Consider the following 24,844-nt stretch of genomic DNA (forward strand, 5'->3'; position numbering starts at 1 on the left):
TATTTATAGCACCGTTAAATGCGTCCAAGCCGATTTTGACAACATGAAAACGTACGAAAAGTTTTGAAAGAGTTTACACAAGCTTTAGTTAAAAACTTATAAAAAGAACATTTCTGAAAATGTTGGGAAGAAAAAGTTAAATATTTTATTTTAGTGCACAAAAAAGATATGTAAAGTTCATTTATGCCATTAAAATTTTTAATCAATAATTAACCAACTCAATATTTAGTTAAACGTAAAGTAAAATTATTTTCGCTTTTTGACAAATTTTTTTTCAATATCTGGGAAACGGAGATGTTTAAAAAATTGTGCAAATAAAAAAATAATTGAATTTTTTTATTTGAAATTTTTAAAGAAGGAATACAAGAAAGTGAGTATTCAAAAAAATGAATTATTGAAGTACCTGCCGAAAAAATGAATTATTGAAGTACTAACTTTTTGTAAAAAGTTAATTTAAAAATATATAATTTTTTGTAATCCTTTTTGCAAAAGTTTAATTTTATTACTGTGAAAATATTAACAATGAAATATAAAAGAAAAAATATTTGTAGACATTATAATAAATTTTATAAATATACTTATGTATATGTATATTTATAACACAACATCCTGTTTATCGCTGCTTGCAAGAATCTTTCTTCTCGTCTGTGCGTGGCGCGAGACTTTGTGCAACTATTTTCTCGTTTAAACGAGACGATCCTCGCCGGACGCATCTCAGCTCTCGCTTCGCGTTTTCCTCGACGTTGACACGCTCGCGAGCAGCTGTTGAACCTGTAGTTCCGGATCCTGCCTGTGAGACGAGCCAATTTAAATTCCTTCGTCGGCGCCCGACGGAGGCCCTCTTTGCGCCGGTCGGAATGAAATTATGCGCCGCTTAAACGGCGACCGTTTAAGCGCCGTCGCCATCGTCTCCGGCTACGTGACTTTTTAGCTTGAAAGCAGGCAGGAATGCGCAGCAATAAATATCGACGTGCCTTTAAATCAGGACGGTGACATTCCCCTGGCGATTCTCTCGAATATCGACGTTAACATATTAGGTGGCGTTCGAAGCGAGCAGGCGCGAGGCGTTAAACTGCAGTTAAACGTGCAGCTGAGAACAGAAACTCCATTCGCATTATCATGAATTGCAAAATTTCTATCAAACTGTTCGATTTAATTTTTAACTCTTTGTGATTGGCAATTTAAACCTTAAAAAAGTTTGAGGCTCTATATCTCTATGTTTGATTTATTATAAAAAGAGAGGGATCAGAGTAATGAGAGTACCCAGACTAATTATGTGAAAACTCAAATATAAATTAATGTGGAGCTTGTAACAATCGTAGCTAGATTTCAGATTTGAACTAATGTTGTTTGTACGATTTTATGCAATTTCAAATTTTTTCAAACTATGCGCTGTTACTTTACAGTTTTAAAAAATCATTTCATTATTGTTTTTTTAATAAAACTTATTTTTCAAAATTATTTATTTTTCCAATTTTTTTAAATATGTCGTAATTAAAACCGTTGTATGTGTATCTTCCACAATGTTTAAAGTGTGTCTAGTAATTTCTTTTTACTTTAAAGGGCGAGAATTGTAAATACGGCAACCGGTTAAATGCGCTGGGGTCATTTTGATTCCAGTGGGAGCATTACAGAATAACTTTCAAGAGAAACGTGGCCACGAAGGGTTAAGAGTTTCTGAGAAAATGTCAATGTTAAATGATATAAAAACTGATCGATCGTGGAAAATACCAATGTCAAACGATATAAATACATCTGTCGCGTTCATCGCGGAGAGGCCGATCATCGCACCTTGTAAAACCACTCGTGTCCCTACGCGTGTCCGCTCGCTCGTCCTTGGCGAATTAGAACATTCGCTCGTTCGGCGCGCAATTATAGCGCTCGCGCTCGTCATCGCGGCGATGACGTTCCCTTACCGTCCTGTGGTATTTCGATTCATGCGTAAGGATGGGCCAAATGAATCAATTTTTAAAAATCGATTAAAATAAAAAAATTGCGAAGTCATTGATTATGTATAAAAAAGAACGAATAAAGATTCGGTTAGTCGGTATATCCTTTATTTTTTAAATTGATTTAAAAAATTTTTATTTTTTATATTATGTTTAATTACATTAAATTACATTATATTAAGTTTTTTATTCAATCCATGTTGTCCAAGATTTTTAATTATAATTAAATATACATCATTATCCAGATGTGAATATATCTCTCAAAATATTATAGTTTATTAATTAAACTGAAAGTTTATTAATTAACATGAGTTTATTAATTAAAAGAGAAATTTTCTGTTGTTTTTACACCATTCACTCTTAACCATACACATGCACATTATAAACATTAGCACGTATTTACATAAGTTCTACGCAAAATTCATTAAACTTGATTGGTTATCTTTCTTCTAATTGGTTAGTTTCAACCCAATCTCAATCTAGATCTCTAGTCTGATACGAGCAGGTTCCAAGCCTCTTCAGTTGAGAAAAGAACCAGTTATTTTATCGATGTTGACAAGAAAAAATTGACAAAAAAATTAATCAATGAAAGGCATCGATTAATTAAAAAAAAAAAACTATCGATGTTTTCAATTTTTCGAGGAACATCGCCCATTCCTACTCCCATTTGCAAAGTGGCGACAACGTCCGCTTCTTGACGATAGGTCCTCGCGTTCCCAGGATGGGCACTCCTGATCCACCCGGTATACTCTTGAACCTGAAAGTCCCACGGAGGCGCGCGTGCCTTCGCTGCCGCTGCCGCCACCGTCGGGGGACGTAAGCGCCGAGACCCTTTATCCGCCCCAATAGAATTTCTCACGCCAGAAATAGTGGTACTCGCGTGTGGGCGGAACGTGCACGTGCTGCGCGCACAAACTTAGAGCGCGTCATATTTATACCTCAGAGCCCGCGATCAATCGTTCTTTCACAAATCGCGCGTTACGTTATAAGATGCTTGCAGTTCGACGTCATCCATCACGCTCCTCGTGGTGAACAGCGTGCACTGAGAAAGTCCGTTTTTTTCCCGCCGTTAAATGCCAGTAATAATCTTTCTCACTTTGGATTCTCTCCTCTGCCGAAATTTTTAGCGAGTAAATAAAATCGAAAAGAGAGAATTCGAAATTAAGCGTTAACAATAACGAATGCGCGCGTAATTACGGGAAAAGTCTAAATAATGTATATTTAGAAATAGAGAAGACAGATAAAAAAAATTTACAAGAAGGTAAATATATTATGGACAAACAACATCAATTTGTAGGATTATCAAAAGCGATAATCGAAATTTACATATGAACAAAACAAACTGATGTTACGTGTTAAAAAGATAAAAATAACTCAATAAATTATTTATTTCTATGTTAAATTAATTCTACGCTCTTGGCAAAATTTAGTAGAAAAAGATCGCCGATATACCAACATACCACTTTGCTTTTGAATTATATTTCTTAAGCCAAAACTAAAGATAAAAAACTTTGGAAACATAAATACATACTAGAAAGTGTCTTCTATCGAATGATATAGCAGTTTTTGTGTTATCGTGTTAATAGTTTCAAATTTTGTAATAATTAAGTTTCTCGTAAAAAATGCAAATTATTAAAATAAAACTAAATTATGAAAAAAATAAGAAAGAGAAAAACTAAATATATACTCACTATTATTTTAACTACGAAATTTGCAAAAGAAAATTGTGCAAATTTTATTCTTATTTTTTAATAATTTGTTTTTAGCAGATTTTACATAAAAAAAGCCACGGATACATAAATTATGAGTTTTTACGTTTTTAATTTAAGTAGTTATTTAGGATACCTCGGAGGATTTTTTAGGATCAATAATCACAACTTTCCTCTATAACAACAGTATTTATTTGATTAGTGATTAATTGCTTATCTTGAGTATTGAGTGAAAGAGCGTTTGTTAGTACCAGTGTAAATATTGTCAGTACTAAATTTCTCTAAGGATATTCTAAACTTATATAACTTCTGTGCTATTATATACGTGTACTTTTATCTTATATATTTTTGCAATAAATTTCCAACATTATTAAGTCGTTTGTATCGTTAACCTTATGTAAATTTTCTGTTGTTCAATCTCAGCTATTAATGTTGTAATAAATCATTTGTATGTTATATTTTGCTATATATTATATTACGTTTTAATAATGTTAAACATATTTCAATAATACTGTGTGTAAGGTTTTTAATAGTGCTATATATCATATCGTTTTAATAATGTGAATTGTAGATATTGATTAGATACACTAAGAAAAACAGTTGACTTGATTAAATATTTTAACTTGATTAAATTTCTTCAATTTAAGTATTTGTGTATTTAAGTTAAATACATAAATACTTGAACCAAAGAAATTTAATCAAGTTGAAAAATTTAATCAATTTAACTACTTTTTTTCCGTGTAGAGTATCACATCACGGTTGCTTGGCTGCAGCTTTACCTATTGTTTGTTCAGTTATTTTATTATTACAATCTTTCTTAAATGGTCTGTATTTTATTAAAATATTGTGTTGTATGCAATAAATTAAATTAAACTCGGTGTTATTTAATAATAAAACGTAGCTCAATTAAAGAAGCTTTCGATGTCGAGAAATCATCGCGGAACAGTAATGTCAGCGAAGTCAAAAGAATCGCAAAATGTCATCACGTTATGATCGCGTCGACAGGGAACGAAAGGGATGGTAGGGATACGCATGTGGAACGTAATGGGTTCACGCGCATGTGCGAGAGAGAGAGAGAGAGAACATGTTCATATATGCATGTAATATAAGCGCTCGAAAGGAATAGCCGCGCGACGTGGCGCGACGACGAGAAAGGAGAACCAACGACTGCAGCGGAGTGACCGGCGACGGCGGAGAGGCGACAGAGATAGAGAGGTAGGGATGGAGCAGCGAGCGCGTGACAGGACACGTGATCGGGAGCACACGGTGCTCGCGTGACCGGCCCCGTGACGTCACGCGCACGTGTCGCATAGCGTGGTAACCACCGCTGCACGCTTCCCACTCCAGGCCAGCCCAACAGCCGCCGAGCCGCTCGCGGCTCACCTTCCTTGCCACCCTCTCCTACTCCCATCGCAGCGAAACGCGCGAGAATTGTGCTCCGTGTCTTGGTCAGTAGCGTCGCGAGTCCCCACTTCGCCCTCCTCCTCCTCCTCCTTCTCCGACAGCGGAAACTTTCACCTGGAAAGCCTGACATTTTTCTTTCTCTTTCTCGTCCTTTTTTCCCCCTTTTTCTCCGCACGCGAGCTGCACCTTACGTCGCCCGATGTATTTGCATCATCGGCCGGCGGTTACGAGACGCGACGATGCCTAGCAGTTAAGGCTCGATAGTCCACTTGAAAGCCCGCTTGCACGTTACTTGGAAATGGTACGTAACATGCATTCGCTATTTATACCTGTCAATCGTCAACATGATTTTTTCTTTCGTGAATTACATATCCCCCTTCAAAACGAAATTGCAGGGCGCGCTTAAATCCACTTTGTCGATTTTAAAGCCAAAGTTTGCTCACATTTTTGTAAAGAAAATCTGATTATCATCCGTGAAATTACAATTTTTTTTTTCAATTAACAGAATGTCACAGTTCAATATTTTTCTTCTTTAGGAAATCATTGGAACTGACGTTCTGCATGACATTCGTTCTAATATCAGATTTAATCATGAATGTTCATTCATCCGTTACTCGTTTGATGACGAAATTCGAGATGCACCGATCGATTTTCAATGTCATGACACATATTGCATTAATCTCTGAGACGTATGATTAAAGGAAAAAACGCACGAGTGTCGAAATTATGTCATTTCTTCACTATTAACATTTCTTATTAAATATATGTAGAGATATAAAATTACCATCACAATTACTTACGGTAGAATTAAGAAGATAATTTATTGTTAATTTTGGTAAAATTTATTGTGTTTGATAGTTTTGTGCAAATAAGCTATAATCATTTTCCGCATTAATTCCTAAGATAAAATAATGTTTTTCTACATTCTTATCAATTGTACTAATTCTAATTGATGAAATCAATTTCCCACAACTCTCTGTCTCTAATGATGAGAATGTGCAATCGTTGTTATGAATGACAGTGAACAAAGTAGACTTTACTCGACTTTTTATTATGAAAATTTTTTACATAATTCTTAATTTTTATTAACATTAAAAAATTTAGCATTTTGTTTTATTACTTAAAATCAATCTATATTTTTGTTAAATATTCCTGCAGTACAGTGCAATTGCAGAAAGTTTTATTTCGTTTTCTATAGACATTTGTAACTTTAAGTGTTTTTGTTTTTTTGTGTTTTTATGCTGTAAGATGTTGTAATACTGTAAACTATGAAAAATATAAATTAAAAGACAATATTGCATTTACACACATTTTACTTTAAAAATTCTAATAAAAAAAGTTTTATTTGAAGTTTCATTATTACACTACTATGTAACTATGTCCCTCATTATTATATGTTATATTATTATATGGAAAATATGAGTTAAATAAAATGTTAAAGACGAAATGCCTGTTATAAGCTTCGTATCAAAATATTTTATTTCTGTTTCTAAATTATCTCATTTGATCAGTTTTTCAAAATTACCGGGTAATTTATTGTAATTTATCAAGTTACTGTTACATTGAGTTATTTTAAAATATATGCTATAATTTGTGACAAGAAAGAGCTCAACCTTCTTTCCCTCTTGTGTATTAATTTGATTGCAAATTGTTTCAGTAAAATTTGATTGCATAATTTGCTTGCAAATTATCTCAATAGAATGCGTAACATTATATTTTATATTATACGAGATATCGGACAATTATTAAATAATAAATAATATTATGTTTATGAATATTGATGATATTATAATAATGAATAAATTAATAATGCTGCTAAAATATATATATATATATATATATATATGAATGTAATTTAGTTTTATACATGAATATTTCTGTGAGTGTTGGGAAGTTAATAGCATGTCTTGGCTTGTTTTTTTTTTGGCGCGCAATAAAATTCTTTTCACAAGCAACAACAGTGAACAATTTTGCGTAACCATTAATCTTCACAATAGAAGAGTACCTGCCACGTTCTTGGTAGATGTACTTGAAAGATAAATGCAATGCGAATTTCGTGCCTCGCGCGTGTACTTAATCGCAAACGCTATAGCGAAGAGTAATAAATATCGTGATACTCCGGCAATTAGCGATCAGCAAAGGGAACGCATTTACAAGGGATTCCACGAAAATAATTCGCTCTGAATAAGATATTACTTCCAACACACAAGTTTAAGAGAACAAGTTTACTATCAATTGTTACGTTACCATAATTGCTATTTGCATTTAGATATGAATCATTCTGAATAAAGTCTAGATTGAATAATTAGATATTACTTCGTGGTATCAAATTAATTTTACATACTGTGTAAGAATATTGTTTTTTTTTTGTCACTGTTGTCTATTCATTTTTTTTTCAGTTTCTTGGTAAATTTCAATTAAATTCTTCGTACAAATGAAATCTTTCGTGTATGCGTGCTGGATAAATCTGGCAAAAAAGCTCAAGCTCGGTGATAATCACGGCTGAGCATTTACACAAAGATTTTCTGCCAAGATCCCGACGTGAGAGACCAGCTATCGCGAGAATGTGAGATTAGTTATCTCAATGCGATACAATGCGTTTGCGATGCGATGTAGCAGTTTGTTTCTCAGTGTTTGTTTTTGTTTTGGCGGTGGCGCATATGTGTGTGTATGTGGGTGGATAATGTGTGCACGCACCGTCGAAACTATTTTCAGATGTCGTATCGCCGTATCATACAATTATTGCAACACGTGATGTGTCAAGAACGCTCCGACCTTATCGCGGCACCACGTATGCGCCGTCATCGCGTATTCATGTGCCGATGAGTAATATTGCTCGTATCGTATATCTAGCAATTTCCCGATATCGTTTCGCGTAACGTGTAACATTATATTACTTTTCCTCAGACGTTAGAATAATTTGCAATTATTAAAGAAGGAGTCCATTTTCATATTTTACAACAAAGAATAACAAAGGAATGATGAAGTTACAAATGCGAAAATCGTGAAGAAGCGTTATTCTTATCATCCACACATACTTGTGTTTGTAATTTGTGAAGCTTTCGTTAATATCTGATTCCGTTCAAGAAACTTTTCCGAAAAGTATTTTTCTATTCAAAGATTAATTTGATTAAAGATTTAAAAAAAAAAAAAAATTGTTAGAATTTTGTTCAGCTGAACAAAGGATAGAAAAAAAGATTTCGCTTATACTCATTCCGCGAAGAAATGTAGCTACTTTAATATCAATTCGTATTTTGTCAATACTAGGAGGAATATCAAATTTTTCTTTAGTATTAATAAACATTATCTCTATTATCTGAGAATGAAGAGCATCACAGTATGACTAATAGAATATTTTATCAGAATTTTCAAAGTTCATTCTTGTCAGGAATTAAATATTTATGTAATATTTCAGTCGAATCATATTTTAGATATCAAATGCAAAATGTTAATTCTTATGCGAACAAATTTAAAATTTGAACATTGCATTTTCTTTCGTATACTTATAGCGGAGATTGAATTCGGGGAAATTATCAATTATAAATTTTTAATTCTTACAATTTCTGAAATTAATAATAGATTTATTATCACATTTTTTTTGTCAGAAAGTTTAAAAGCATCACGAAGAAGTATCTAGGCATCAAAGATGCAATCTATATTAACACAAGAATACATACATATAAGTATCAACAAATCATTATTACCTATTTTTTTAATTAATATCTTTTTTCTTGTGCAAAAGATGAGCTTCTAAAATTTTTTTTTCCATTATTTTCTTTATCCTAATAAAATATTTGGTTTTCTACTACTTTTATTTTATTTTCATGTGGTAATTTATTTGTCTTGTCTTTTAAGTGATTTAAAAAACTTCTAATATTCACATAAGTAAGTAAAATTTAATTAAAAAGTGTCTTAAATCTTTTTTAAAAGTTTAAATGCTTAATATGTGTCATATCATACTTTTAGACGTTTGTCCGTGAACCTGTGTTAATTATTATTTTTTAATTACATACAATTTTAATTATAATTATTTCAGAGGTGAAAGTGATTATAGCTATTCGTAATCACGTTCGTTGTCACTTAATATCTCCGTTATTAGGAGGACAAATTTCAATAATTAGTTTTGAAACTAATTAGTTATAGTCATTAATAGTCATTTGTTTAGTAACTCGCTGTTATATAGTGGCGTTAATATAATACAAAATAACTGACATTTGTTGTAAAACATTTTTATTTTTGAGCATTTCGAAACTCTTCAAAATATTTTAGTATTTACTGCAATCTTTTTGAATTTGGATATGACTGTCATACAAATATATGTACGCATAAATGCTTTTTTTTATTATTTAGTATTTTATTCGGCTGTACATATTTCGATTATGCAAAGTTAAGTATAAATAGCGTGGGATTTCGTTAGTGTAATTTCGTAAGCGTACTGATGTTTCAATAGACTTAATACAATTTTTTTTTTCGAAATTTTCATATCAAAGTATTCGATAAGTTTATTATAGTCTTACTACGAATCTATACTTCACATTACATGTATTATAGATTTTCAATACTGCAGTCTATGTATGGAAGGGTTATGTATATGTACATATATTTGCACATATTCTACAATGTTATTCCCTTTTGAACAATTTTATAACAAAATACTATGTTTTTTTTTAATAAAACCAATTGTTTAAATCTATTTTTGTGAGAGGAAAGAAAGTGCACATTACCATTTCTGTTTTTTTTTCGAATTATGCAGTGTGTTGTACATTTTCTATAAATAGCATTTTAAGTAGTAAATATTTCATAACTTTGAGTCTAGAATCGATTCAACAATACGAGCTATAACAGACGAAGATATAATCGTCAAGTTTTCAAATAAAAATTTAATTATTAACAACGTTATTGTACAAAATGTAAACGTGGGCCAAAACGTGGAACACCTTCACTACAGAAAATTAATCTTATTAATCGCGTAATTATGAATTATCACTTGATTATAGAGTCGACAGGAATTGTAGGTTAGGCAACACGCCCGATTCCACGAGTGCTGAAGCCGCACCTGAGACGGCTCCGGATTTACTCCTACCAGCCGCGATTCATCGCGAGCGCATCGTCGGGCAGGGCCGCGCGCGTGATTACACGTATCCCTGCCGAGGTGACGACACGCCGTACATTCGCGCGGTCGGTCGTCGTCGTCGAGTGCGTGCGTCGCGAATAGCATTACGTACCTACGACGACTTGCTGCAATCCGCACCGGCATCGAACCGGAGAGATCTCGGACGAGAAGATTACGCCCGAGCACGGCCTCGTCCAAAGTCGTCTCGTGAAAGTTCAACGAATCTATATCGCGCTTATCGCGAGATCTTCGGAGGTGGGGGAGTGAGGTCTCTCTCTCTCTCTCTCTTTCTCGGGCCGCGAGAGAATTCGGCGGCGGCCGGCGCGGCGGTCGAATTACGGTCCTGGCCGGAGTTCCGCGGAATTTCGCGAGTCAACGGCCGTATCAGCGTTACGTTCCGAGGCGCTATCGGCCACGTTCGAACGCGTAGATCGATCTTTCGGACGGTGACAAGAGGACATCGTCATCGTCGTCGTTGTCGTTGTCGTCATTTCCTTGGGAAAAACGCGTTATCTTCTCGGTTCATGATATTTTACCCGGCAACTTGAGAACTGAGGAACGGAGAAGCGGCGGATAATAGATAAACGAAGCGACTTCCTGAGAAACGAGCCGCCGCCGTAAAACTGCTGGGAACCAGGGCGCATAATTTCGTTGGGGGAACGTAGACGACAGGCGAGAGAGAGAGAGAGAGAGAGAGAGAGAGAGAGAGAGAGAGAGAGAGAGAGAGAGAGAGAGAGAGCTGAAACGGAGAAACAAAACGGCACGTGATTCGGACCTGAAGACCTCGCATCAAGAGGCGTAATTATTACGATAGTATTATTACTATTATTAAATAACAAACAAGAGGGAAGCGGCGGAAGATGAATCGCTCGTGAAAAAAATGAGCGAATCGTGACCGGTGCACGCGCACGGGAGAGAGAGGAGAGAGAGAGAGAGTGAGCGGAGCGCGCGCGGGAGGGTGGGGAGCAGGAGAAAGAGGGCGCCAGCACGGATATCGCGCGCGCGGCCGCGAGACCGGACTCGGACTACTCGGAGCGGTGGAGTGTCGTGGGCGAATGTTCCCGTGCGTCGCGCCGGCGGCCGCCTCTCTCGTCGTCTCGCGCGAGTTGTGTCAGTGAGCCCGTGGCCGCGAAACTAACCTAATCCCGCGCCGTGTCGTCTCGTTCGTGACGTTTTGCGTTGCGTGCCGTGTCGTGCCGTGCCGTGCCGTGTGTGCGTGCGTGCGTGCGTGCATACTTCCGGTGCATTCTTCCTACGCGTGCACGCGTCATCGTCGCGGTGCGATCGATCGATTCCGAACGATCCGCGCCAATTTGACCCAACCGGAAGGTTTCCGCGTGGTCGATCTCCGGAGCGAAGCGGAGCCCGCGCGGAAGAGGAACAGGAGCGGCGCGAGTTTTCGCGCATCTCTCGCGATACGTGTATCACGTGACACGCGCGCGTGAGCCAACTGTCGGCCCGGAGCCAATTCTCGCGGAGGCGAGACGATAACGCCGCGCCGGTAGCGAGTCAGGCGAGGCACAAGGCGAGACAGAAAGAAAACGAGAGGAGAGGAGAGCGGGAGGAGGAGGAGCAAGGGGGCGAGAGAGCGATCGTCGCGAGGATCTTTCGGAAGCGCGAAGCGGTATCACCGCGCCTTCTATGCGGCAAGATGATGGAGACGCAGAATTATTGGGAGGACACCTCCGCGCACTCGATGCAGGTGAAATACGAGAGGTGAGTGCCCACGTGTGTGCGCCTTGTTTCGTGCGATTGCATTTAAAGCTGCGTCGAGTCCGAATCGAGCGAATCCACGCGTCGCGTGTTCTCTCTTTCCCGCCTGCGAAAGATCTTGTTCACGTGAGACGCTAAAGAAAGAGGAAGTCGCGTTTATATTCGCGCCAAATATGCCACTAATTCTTTGTGTTACGTTATTATGCCAGTAGGGACACGAGTTTGCTCCGCAAATTCTAATATCTGTAGCTGAACATATTGTAGCCACTAATAATTTTAATTACCATTTAATTTATTAAATTTAATTAGATATTATAAATTATCATCATTATTATTATTAATTTTAATTGAATAATTTTCTGCAGAAGCCAAACAAGTCCAGAGGTCTTTTTTTAATTGGATTTTTTAATTCTTAAAGCCTAAATCTTGTTCGTATATTTATTAATTATATATTCAGAGAAAAATTACATATTTATGCAAAGAGAAATACAAAAGGATATTTCTGTTAATAACGACTTGCAAAAATTATGTAAATGAAAAGTAAAAAAATTATCACTTTATATTTTAAATAATATTTTCTTTTTCACTTTTTATCATTATTAATGTTATGGAAAAAGATAAATGTAAAATATATTATAGGATAAATAGGTGATAAATATAAAATTCTCACAAGAACTAAACAAATTCAAATATATTGGAAAAAAATTTTCGATATGTATACAATAAACGAGTTAAAGATGAGCAGTTCCTTCTGTCTTTTGAAAATTTAACTTTTTGAATTTATTTGGCTTTTATAGGAGACCCTTCAGTTATTATTATGTCCTTATTACTTCCTTTAATTCTTGAATTGAATATAAGAGAACAGCCCAAGTCGAGGCTTAATCTCACTCTGTTCCTTGAATAATTGTAATCATTATCATATATTTAATTGATTTAACGATATTTATCGTCCGACAATCGCGTGTTGAATATGCACGAGGAGAGGTGCTGCTGCAAGTTTTTTTTCGAATTTTTTTTGTTAGGCTAATTAAAATATGTTTTCGGAGCAACGAGCGGTTTCCGTTCAACGATTTTACACAAGTGACGGTTTCTCTGTGTACTTTTGGAGAATAAATAATAACGTAAATATACGGTAATATATTGCGAATAAGCGTAAATAAATAACCTGCCGGCGGAATAAATATTAATAACGCCCGTGCGGCGACGTGTTCCGGGCATTCAATTTAAAGGCCGATCCCATTCGGCGCGGCCGCGTTGTTTACGATAATAAATGTAATGTAAAAGGCCGAGGGGGGAAAATATTTCCTCTCTCGTCGTAATAAACGGCAGAGTCACAGGTCGCGGTACGTGTTTTGTCGCGATCGCTGGCGTCATCTCGTCACGTGTACAGAAATCAACGGAATGAAGCACAAGTCATTACACCTTTTGCACGATGCCTCGCACGCGTGTATGCAGGATGAAAATCGCATTGGTCGCGGCCGCGAAAAGAACGAACGCATCACTAAGGATGTATATAATATTTCTTAAAGAAATTTAAAGACCCAGACGAATTTTCAGTTTTCAATTTTCAATTATACTGATGGAAATGGAGAATTATGTAGGTTGCGTTTCAAAATTCATTACCAATGCTAAATATCTTTAATTTACGTTATACGCACATAGACTTTCAATGCAATTCACATGTCGGTGAATTTGGAGCACAGCCGCAGTAAGACGTAAGCAGTAAGGAAATCAGCAGTTTGGATTTGCTGCCACTCATGTTGTGACCCAATTTCTTGACTATGATTGGCTGGCTTGCTTAAATGCTCAAGTTTTACTGTTTAAATTTTCCCGTGTGCTTTTTTCGTAAATTCACGTATTCACGTTAAGCGTGCATGATAGACAATTTTGCGCGGTGAAGTCGTGGGAGAGTTCTTTCCTTTATAAAATACGAAGAAAATAAAGCTGACACGTGTAAACGGTATATCCGTATGCATCTCATAATGACGAGTAAAGAAAAAACGAGATGCACGTGTCGGTTGTTTTTGCGTCGTACCGGCGGCGTGAGACATAAACGGGCGGATTTTTCAGTTTTTCCGGGAAATTCCCGCGTTAATTGAGTCAGATTTGCTTTCCGGTCGCCAGCGAGCTAAATTAACGAGTCTCGCCGAAGAGAGAGAGAGAGAGAGAGAGAGAGAGAGAGAGATGGTTCTTTTTGAATTAAAAATAGGTCGTCTGATTCGCACTTGTTTTCCTTCCCCCTTTTTCGTCGCGTCTGTTTTCGATGCACTTAAGTGAATTATTACGTAAAAAGAAAATATTTGCATATATCGCACGTATAAGGTATTTACGTTCGTTGCATAACATTCGCGGGCACGTTGAAATATACACGGTTGCCTCCAGTCATTATGTTTTCATTTTGCAGCTTCTCTCGTCCAAACTCTCATCTAAACAATTCACGCGTCTGTATACGTCTTCCTAGAAATGTTATCGAGAAGGGCATCAATTATACATATTTCATGCCTACATGTTATGAAACACTCGATATACAGTGTATCTATAAAGTCTATTTCAATCTCCTATATTTTAAAAATCGTTCAAAATTGAGCCAAATTACATATTCGAAATACATATTCAATTTATTATTTTGGGAGTTTACTCTTTTAATCCTCCGTGGTGTAATGTTTTTTTTTCGTCGCTTTCCTAGTTTAAACTGGATCACTTGTGGCTGACAATATTTTTGAAAAGGTTTTTAAGTTTTAAAAAATCTAAAAAAAAAAAACTGATATACTCTTCTAGTATTCCAGAAAACGATTTCGCAATTATTTGTCCCGAAACGTTTTTCACTTCTTTTGCACGTGTCCGAATTTGAGGCAGAATAATTCAAAATTGAAAAGATCTTTGTTAAGATCTTTAAATTTCCGGTTGGATCACGGAGGATTAAAGAGGATGAAGAGGTAAGAGTGTAGTCTTTCGAAATGATTGGACGCGTATTTCGCGATTTTTCATAATTTTGAACAATTTTTGAAATATAGAAGGTGCAGACTTTACAGACACCCTGTATATCGGTCTCCTTTATTTTCGAACCGTTATATCTCGATTACACGATTTGTACACGTGCAAGATCCAGATCAATGGCGTAAGAGACACAATGTTGGCAACATTCAATACAATATCTCTCTCTTTCTTTGTCAGTTCTCATGAATAATTTTACAATTTAAACGCATGCATTTAAATGCATTGTCCTAACTTCCGGTGGTGACGGTTTTAGGCTGGGGAAAAACAGCCTTCGAAATTTGCCGTCACGGAGATTTTGTGCTGCAGGCTTATTCCGTAATTCTCAACGATAGTTTCGTTATCGTTATAACGACGTTGCACAGCTTTTTCATTATATTTTATATCTGCGCAACAACGACGATATAACAATAACGAAACTGTCGTTAAAGCCTAATGCACAATGAAAAGCACAGATTATAGGGACAGAGGATAAAGGAATATAACCTCAAAAGAGCTCGTATAAAATCGGATTACTGTACTTGGCCAAGTATAGGTATATAAATGCTTAAACTAAAGCTCAAGCTTTTATATATTTAAGTCAAACACATAAATACTTAATCTAAAAAAATTCAACCGAGTTGGAAAATTTAAGTTAACATTAATTTAAGTTAATAACTTTCTTCTCATTGTAGGTTGAGATCTATTGTCTGTGATCCTGTTGCCTGTGCGTTTCATTCTACATTAGGCTTAAGAGTTATAGAATAGGCCAGCAGTAGCAGGGATTCTATAACTCTTAACGATAGTATCGGTATCGTTACACTGTCGTTGCAGCTTTTTCATCATATGCAACAGCTGCGTAACGTCAATATAATGATACCGATACTGTCGTTATGTTGTCGTTACGTAGATCGTCTATGATAAAAAAACTGTGCAACGATATTATAACGGTACCAATACTATCGTCAAGAGTTACAGAATTCCGCTGCAGCAACTGTATTCTGTTACGATAAGAGTTCTGTATCGTTCTGTAATACTGTCGTTGCACAAGTATTATATAGTAAGAAAGCTACGCAACGACAGTATAACAATACCGAGCTGTCTATCGAGTTACAGCTTGCTGGTCATTTGGCCGGATAAACGAAGACAAAGCGGACTTCATTCATGTTTCGAAAGCTTAGAAGTTTGCGCGTTATCGCCGGAATCGGCAGATCGCGTGATTACGGAGAGCTTAATATCACGTTGTTATCGTGAGTACACAGGTGTCTTTGGTTTAACTCGCGTATTCCCTTTCTCTTCCTACCTATCGTCCAATCCCTCCCCTCCCTCCTGTCCGCATTGATCTATTCTTGATAATTAGATTTGTGTAGATATGTTTTATTTGTATCCCCTTAAAAAGACACCACCGAAAGATTCATGGCCGTGCCCGAGATAAGATAGAAACTAGAGGCTCGTTCTCTATCGGCGGGCGTTAATTAAACACACAAGAGTTACAAGTTCGATCGACGACGTGTACGTTACGTGCGATCGAGAGCGTGAGAGAAAACCATTGATGTTTCATCGCGAATGAAATCTGAGGTATTGCGTGGGTTTCGTTCAATTTTAGCGGAGTGACAATTGCTTTAATTATAATTAATTATTTTTATTATTTGAACTTGAAAGAAATGTGTTGTAAAATTGTAATTTTTAGTTCGATACGTTTAACCAAATAATTGATTGATTCAACAATTATTTAGTTGCACAAAAAAGATACAGTTTATGTCAATCACCGTTAAAATTTTTTAATCAAGAATTAACTAAATCAATATTTAGGTTGAACCTACCGAACTGAAGACTTCAGGTTTTTTTCGACAACCTTTTTTCAGTGTACATTTTAGTTCTATATTGTTAACTTGACTAAATTTCCTCAGTTCAAGTATATTTAAATTAAATATATAAAGAAGTAATTTCAAAAATAATTAGAATCACTGCAATTGCTGAACAATCATCAATAAACTGTCCAAGAAAAATAATAAGACTTCAAAGTAATGAATTACAAATTGATATTCTTTTAAACCTAATTTTCATATACATTTAATTAAAAATTTTTCAATTAAAACTTTTTAATTTGAAAACGTAATTACTATTAAGTTGTTTTTATTTGTTCATTGCCTGGCGCAGTAACCCTATTTTTTCACAAGTCACTTAATTTCTATGAGTACACACAACCTGTATGTCGAGCGAGATAAGTTGGCAGTTTCTTCCAACAAATCTATAAAATGCAAAATATATGTGCATCTCACGAGCTATCGCGTCGGTCGTTGACACTGCCGATCGATTTGCACGGATTTATTCGCGCACCGTCTACGCTCTTCGTACATACGCGTACGGCGAGAGTATTTGTGTGAACACGTTGCACGTACGACCACCTGCGTCGGTTAGTGCACACTTGGGACAATACGAGATGCCACTAACGTTGCATACAGATGTCAGAGATCAAACTGAGAAGAACGTGTGTGTTTATTGCAAGGATAATTAATGGCTCCCGAGCTGTAAGCTGTGCAAATTGACAAATGCATACCATAATAGAGAATTAAGAAATAGCGCAGAGAGATGATAAATAAATTTTGTTTCTCGTCTAATTTTCAAATATGATCGACCATATATTTTCACAGAGTTTGATTTCAAAACTTAACGAAGACACCAGAGATAATGAAGATCGTGAATCTCCAATGAGAATTATTTAACGTCGCGCAATCGACGCTGCAATCTTAAAGATTCTTATTTCTTGTTATTTGGATTTTATTTTGACGCGACGTTGGAGATTTTAAAAAGATTCGATCTATCGGTCTAGACGAAAGTATATCTCGTTGCCGCGTCGCGATCTCGCGTTTCGTCTTGCGAGCCCCGAGCTCTGGCGTTTGATAAGGAGCGGTAGATGGAGTGCCGGATTTTCGGACTAGTTTCATTTAATCGCGATATCGGCGGCTAACAACACCTACACAACGGTCGTCGTACTTGCACGCGACGTACGTCGCGATGAGGAGCGAATGACGCAAGCAGGCACGGAGTGCCTGCGTCATGGAAACCAACCGCGACCTGAACGGGATCGCGGGGCGATTAAAGACGGGCGGATGCTAAGTATTTCGGCGTTATCTAGTGTCACGCGTTACATTCTGTCAATAGAAGTGTTTCTCATTGACGTCGGCGACCTTCATAAGCATACACGTATTACACGTGCGCCGCCGTCGGTGACTACGTTTCCTGTGGAACATTATTGAATTTGTGAAGGAGATAAATTTGTTTATACGCGTGATTCGTCGTGTCCCTGAATTAAATATTACATAATTAATTATCCATCTTCGAAGAAGTGAAACTTGTAATGGATAATATCCTTGAATTAAATATACACGCTTAACGAGCGTTTTGAAGTTTTTTAATGTCAGCAATGGTTAAGAGGTTACTAATAGTTTATTTTTATCTCGATTGACATATTGTGCTAATTTGTGCATATTGTATAATAATGGCATCATAAATCGACGGAAATTTCACAATTGCGTCAGATGACAAGCCGTAGTTTTGCCAACGCAGTAGTTTTGTTCCAATAGAATTCCTGAATATTTTTCAAAAATTATACAAATTTAAATTTCAAGTATAAATATTTTACAGTTATTTAAAAAATCGTTTGATTTTTTATTTAAAATTTTGCCATGCTGAATGTATAATATTTTATATTGCAATATTTCTACATTTAGGAATATTTGTGCATTTTTATATGTATATGAATTATGTTTCTAAATGTGTTTGCACATAGTACAACTAAAACATTTTTTTTTTATTACTTTCAAAGTTAATTTTGCAAATGTATCAATAAGATAATTGCTTTAATATAAAATATCAACATACATACATGGATTAATTACAAAATAAATCAGATGCAAGTTCTAGGGCGGAAATGTGAAAAGTAAAAATCTTTACCATTGTTAATGGAAAAATTTTTCATCCCTCACGCTTTCATCTCAGGAAAAAAGTTAAAAAAATTTTTTTAATACATATTATATACATAATACAATAAAGCAGTTTACGTTTAAGTTTAGTTGAGATATCACGGTGATATTTTATTTTGTTAATTAATTAAACTTTGAAAAATATTTTTATTTTATGTATATTAATATGTAACATAATTTATAGAATTATGTTATATGTAAATTAATATTAATTTTTAATACAAAAATATAATGTTTTTATAATTTATATAAAACTTTATCTTTTGTATTGAAAAATATTAAATAAAATATTGTAAAAATATTATATAAATAACATAAATAAACAATTGTTTTCTGTAATTTACAATTACTTTTATTTACGTTTTCTTACGCTTTAATAATAGTGAATAGTAAACTAAAGTCTGTCTGTGAGTTTTAATATAGGTTTTTCACTTTGGTTAAAACCGGTTTCAACCAGGTGAATTTAATTAGGCTGGTCCAAATATTTTACCAGTCTTGTCGAAGAAAGGTTCATATCACGTGAAATGCTTGTTGCATCTCGTCACCCAATTATTCCTCTCTTTCACATTTTTCTTCACATCCTCGACCGAGGATCGATTCTGGCGATTCGACAAACAAACCATTTGCCAGAAGAATTAATCCGCGCAAATTAATGACACTTGTGTGGGAGCTCAAGGGAATATAATAACACACGGTGAAACGTCACGCGCGAACGTGTCGTTGCGAGAGTTTCAATTATGCATATTCAAGGAGCGTGCATAATTAGAAGTGTGCGTTCGCGCGAAGAGCTCCACGTGCAGGACGTAAAATCTCTTAGTACCTCTATTATCTACGGCGAGCATACTCCCGACTCATTTTCTATACGAGCGCGGCAAATTGCGACAATTACGGCAACAGTTCCGTACGCGCGACTGGCGCGTTTGCGCGCCTGGGCGCTTTTTGCTTAGAATGTAAATTCTCTCCCGTTTCTTGCGACAGTATTGTATTTCGCGTTCGACGCAGTTGTATCTCGGACGTGCGTGACATGCGTTATCTTTGTAGAATTAAAACGCCGTCCTCAGTAGCTGTTGCGACTCCAAGGGTCAATCGGTATAATCGTGACGAGTGGAACGGGGCGACGTTCTAATGCCTCGCAACGAGAAAATTGACATTGAATTAATATAAAAGCGAGATGCGGCGAACATAAGGAAAAATGTCGTAAAATAGCAAATGAGAAATCGCAACGTAACGAAATCACCGATAAATTCATAATTCTTTGAGACGATCTAACATTAAATTGCTGCCGGATTGTCAGACTGACGAATATTAATCGTTGGAAAATAAATCTCGATACAATTGATTGCGATTACTCTGTTCGATTTATTCCTTTCCCTCTCTCTCTCTCTCTCTCTCTCTCTCTCTCTCTCTCTTTCTTCCTCCACGCACATTACACGCCCTAGAAATATTTTTCCCGGCCCACGATCGCTTCGCGATCGGAGGAAGGTAATGATGGCGTGCACGAGACCCCCCTCGTCGGATCCTTCTAATTGTGAGATACATAAATCACGGCTGTCCTAAATGCTTTTAAATCGCGCGATACAAATTGAAAGCAGTGCCCCCTCGAATCTCTGACCTCCTTCGACAGCTACTTTTCTCCTCGTCCTTGATGAAGCGTACGCGCGTGACGATGCGCGATGCGCGCAGCGATGTGTAGCACGCACCCGAACGAACGTTATACGTGCGCTACACTTTCGCAGTATTTTTCCTTGGCTGTATTTGTCGATAACCGTGCTGGGGAGAGGGAAGATTCGAAATTTTCCGTCGTTGCATTCGGCACATATGCAGTTTTGCGAAGAGCTTTTGCGAATCGCGAGAGATTGCAAGATGCTCAATGAATTCAAACTTCATTAATCCCTTTCTTTATACATTAGAGATCGATCGAAATTGCTCTATTCTCGACCATTTTTTGTTTTACTGATTTTTTGGAAACGAATTAAAGAATGATTGGGGAAATGAATCTATGTCGAATCTTTGTCTAACGAGAAAAATAATTTTTTGTTACATTTTCTACACAATTGAAACACTTTTTCTCTTGATAAAAAATAGGAAGAAACAAATTTTTTATTTACAAATGCTTGAAATTAAAATGCTTCAAATAAAATTACATAAATTAATAGAAAAATATGAAGCTAGAAACTCATTTCAAATGAACGATAATCTCATTTGTACCACATTTATTCATTACAAACGGATGCTCTGTCTATTTCTCAATGCATTTGCCCTTTGAAATGTTATCTACATCTCGTGATTTTTTTTTTGTATACTCGGGGAAGTACATCCTACGTGGAAGTTATCCGTCACGAGAGAGTAAGAAGAAATTGCTGCGCCATCATCGTCAGCTCTTATCAGCGTAACATAACGAGACTTCGATTTCATGTAAATACGAGCATGCAATCAACAACCCGGGGATTTTCGTATTAAGTACACAAGCCTTAGGCTGCAATCATCATGTATATTGTATACAAGAGAGAGAGGGGGAGGAGACTGGAGTGTGCACATCTGTGGCCTAACGACACGAGGCCTTCCGAAATAGAAGCGGTGACATCAATGGAATTCAATATGAGTATCAATAACTCGGATGGCGTAGCGGCCGCGATATTTATACATATCCCGTCGTGGGGGCTGCCTGTCATCGGCTATTTATTATCGTCGCCCATGGCTGCATCTCTCTCTCTCTCTCTCCTCTCTCTTCTCTCTTGCTGCGATGGATGCGCCCGTCCGCATGTAAACTGACTTTCGACGCGGCGTGGTTAATCGATCGCGCTCTCTCTCCTTTCACGTTTACGTCGCGGATGAATGCAAATCGAAAATTCGTGTATGCGCGCACACCTTTCGGCACAGCAACGCCGAAACCTGCTCGCGGTGGCCGTGGCGCGATACGGCTCTGTGGAGGGTCTTCTCGGCTGCCTCGTATGTGCGCGGTGGAAAATTTCGACGATAAAACCGTGTCGCGATAAGACGAGACAAAGTACTGGCGTAACAAAACGCGTCTCATCATCGTTTGTATCGTATCATGTTGATTGCTGCGTTTGGCATTTCTGATTCACAGGTCTTCACAGGCCAGAGCTAAACAAAGACGTTCAAATAGAGTATAATGATACAGATATGAAGACACAAATAGGATTCCTTGTTTATTGAAGCTTAATTTAAAGTATTCTGTGTTTTGAGTCTTACACTTTTTCTATTAATTTATGCAACTTTATTCGAATCATTTTAATTTGGAAAATTTATAAATATAAAAAAAAGAATTGTTTTTCTATTTTTCATTTTTTTTGTACAAGAAAAGATATGCGTCTATGCTAGAATAGATATGCGTGCTGTAATATGCTTGACAATAAATTTTGCAATTACAATTTTCCTAAACATTTTTACGATAAATATTCATCATTTTGTAATGTGTGATTTTATAATTCAAAGTAATCGGAGAATTCTTAATTTATTGAAGCTTAATTTAAAGCATTTTAATTTGAAAAATTTATAAATAAAAAATGTTTCTTTTCATTTTTTGTTACAAGAAAGCTAGAATATATATGTGCTAGAGTAGATGCTTTGTAATGTTGGCGATAAATTTCACACAAGCCAAAACATTTTTATGATAAATACCCATCATTTTTTAAAGTATGATTTTTCAATCCAAAGTCAAATCGGAGAATTGACACAGTTATTTTTTTGTCTTGACCTTGTCTCTGTTTTCTTTCAATAAATTTATCGATTAGCAATTCCTCTAGTGCTGATATTGGAGGTCGATAATCCTATCGCTGTAGAGAGATTCAGTGTCGTTCGAGAAAAAGTGAGAGTCACCTTGGCGCTTCGCTGTCCTCGTTGAACGGTGTACGTTTTGTGTAATATATGTATGTGTATATGCGTGTGTGCTATGCCTGTATGTATGTATGTTGCATGAGTGATGAACGCACGCGCCGAGTGGTCGTGGAAAATAGTACGGCGATCTTATTACTGGAGGCAGATGATTCATTGCGAAAAACTCTGAACTCCGTCGTCTTTCATTCTCGAGATTATATTCTTTGCTCATCACGATGCTTTGCGATCGTTTATCCTGTCATTCAACATCTTGCAATCAGCGTCGCTAGTTCCAATCTCTTGGAAGAGGGAAACTTTACATTTTGTCATATTCTCGAATAAAATCACTAAAATCATTCTCAGCACAATAAATAGTAGAAAGCCTATAAATACCATTAAGTAGATTCAGTCTTGATTAGCAACCTTGAGAATATCTTCACACGGCTTTATCGTTTTTTATTCCTTTATTTTTTTTCGATGGTGAAGTCAAGGTTCGTTTTGATGAAATCGTGAAATCAGGGACGACGCTGCCGAATTTAACCGTATACCGTTTCGGTCGTACTATTTCTAGAATTATGAAATAAGTATATGTGAGTCCCCGTCTCCCGTAGGACTGCGGAAATCAATTTGTATCGCGTCCGCACTATCAGAGAATTCTCGGTATAGATTTATAGTCTCTTATAACTGTGACGACGATATATATATATATATATATATATATATATATATATATATATATATATATATATATATATTAGAAGTTAAAGAACAAACCCGAAAATTTTAGGACTTTGTTCCTGCATGTTTCTAAACTAATTTGTGACTGTATATTACAAAATTTGTATTTTGTCTTTATTTTTTTGTTACATTTATATCTTATACATATAATTAGTAATTATAGATTGGATTACTATATTTGCATAATTGACTCCTATTGTCTGATTATATCGTTAATATGTAATTCTATATAATGCCGTGTTCGACGTTTCCGATAATCCGCGAATCGGGCGACAATCGGCGCGCGGGAAACGTACGGTCGCTCGCACGAAGCGGCTTGGCGAGCCAGAAGTCACGTTGCCTGACACGCGCTCGACCTGGATATGGGTTAGTATTTTTGCACAACGACTTGGTATACACGAGTATATGCAGGGTGCGTCGTGTAACTAGGACGGGTTCTAGCACCTGTTCCGTTGAAGATAGAGAGAAATGGCAAAGACAAAACTTGAATGATATAATAATATCTCTTTTTCTAATGGCTCATTTTTTTCATAAGTGCAACGATGCACCGGAAAGTGTAATATTTTTTTATTAATGGAATTGTAGGATATCCTAAATAAGTATAAAAGATTTAAGAAAATATTTCTTAGCTTATTTTATGAAGAAAAGGTCTTGCAAATATGTTCAAGTGTTTCTTAAAGTGCTTTTTCAAAATGCAGGGTGTAAAAATTGAGAAAAGAAATATGAAAATTATGAAAATATGGAAAACACAATAGAAATATTTTAATCAAATTTGCTGTGCTTATATGTGATATTACGAATCATTTTCCAGTACTAGTGAAACATTCTTAAGCCCATCAAAAGTGTTCGTAATCATATTAAATTTTTTAAATTAAAGAATGGTACACCACTGTTCTTTTTTAAGAATTTAATATTTTTTTTTAAATTTCGAACTAAAATTCTTGATACAACATGTAAGTACATGCATCACATTTAATACTCTGAGCTAAAAATACACTGAGAAAAAAGATGTGAAATTGACAAAATTTTTCAACTTGATTACATTTTTTTCAGTTCAAGTATTTATGTATTTAATTAAAATATTTGAATTTTAATTTAAGCATTTATAAACTTAACTATAAATACTTGAAGAGATTTAATCAAGTTCAAAAATTCAATTAAGTTAATAATTTCTCAATGTATCTCTAAGCGTTTCTTAGATTTTCGAAATTTTCATATTTCTTTTCTCAACTTTGACATCGTGTTTTTTGAAAACGAAGTATTTTAGAATATATATTTTTATAGGACCTTTTCTTCATAAAATAATTTAAGCAATATTTTTTTAATTTTTACACTTACTTAGGAATTACTTTATATATAAGTTTATATATATATATATATATATATATATATATATAAATTTTCTTATCAGAATAATATTTT

At 35.8% G+C, this 24,844-nt stretch overlaps 1 protein-coding gene across 2 annotated transcripts in view; it reads left to right on the plus strand.

Annotated features, from left to right (window-relative positions):
- The first annotated feature begins 4,813 nt into the window (after positions 1–4,813).
- The window catches only part of LOC105207557 (transcription factor cwo), a 61,288-nt gene continuing 41,257 nt past the window's right edge, over positions 4,814–24,844 (plus strand). Inside the window, exons 1-2 of one of the 2 annotated variants that reach the window (XM_011177089.3) lie at positions 4,814–5,363; positions 10,060–11,891. In XM_011177089.3, the coding sequence (XP_011175391.1) occupies positions 11,827–11,891 (65 nt within the window). In that variant the 5' untranslated portion in view covers positions 4,814–5,363; positions 10,060–11,826. The remainder of the gene's footprint in view (positions 5,364–10,059; positions 11,892–24,844) is intronic. The other variant, XM_039446332.1, reaches the window with a different exon arrangement.

The sequence above is a fragment of the Solenopsis invicta genome, chromosome 2 (assembly GCF_016802725.1).
Source record: "Solenopsis invicta isolate M01_SB chromosome 2, UNIL_Sinv_3.0, whole genome shotgun sequence".
Taxonomy (NCBI): domain Eukaryota; kingdom Metazoa; phylum Arthropoda; class Insecta; order Hymenoptera; family Formicidae; genus Solenopsis; species Solenopsis invicta.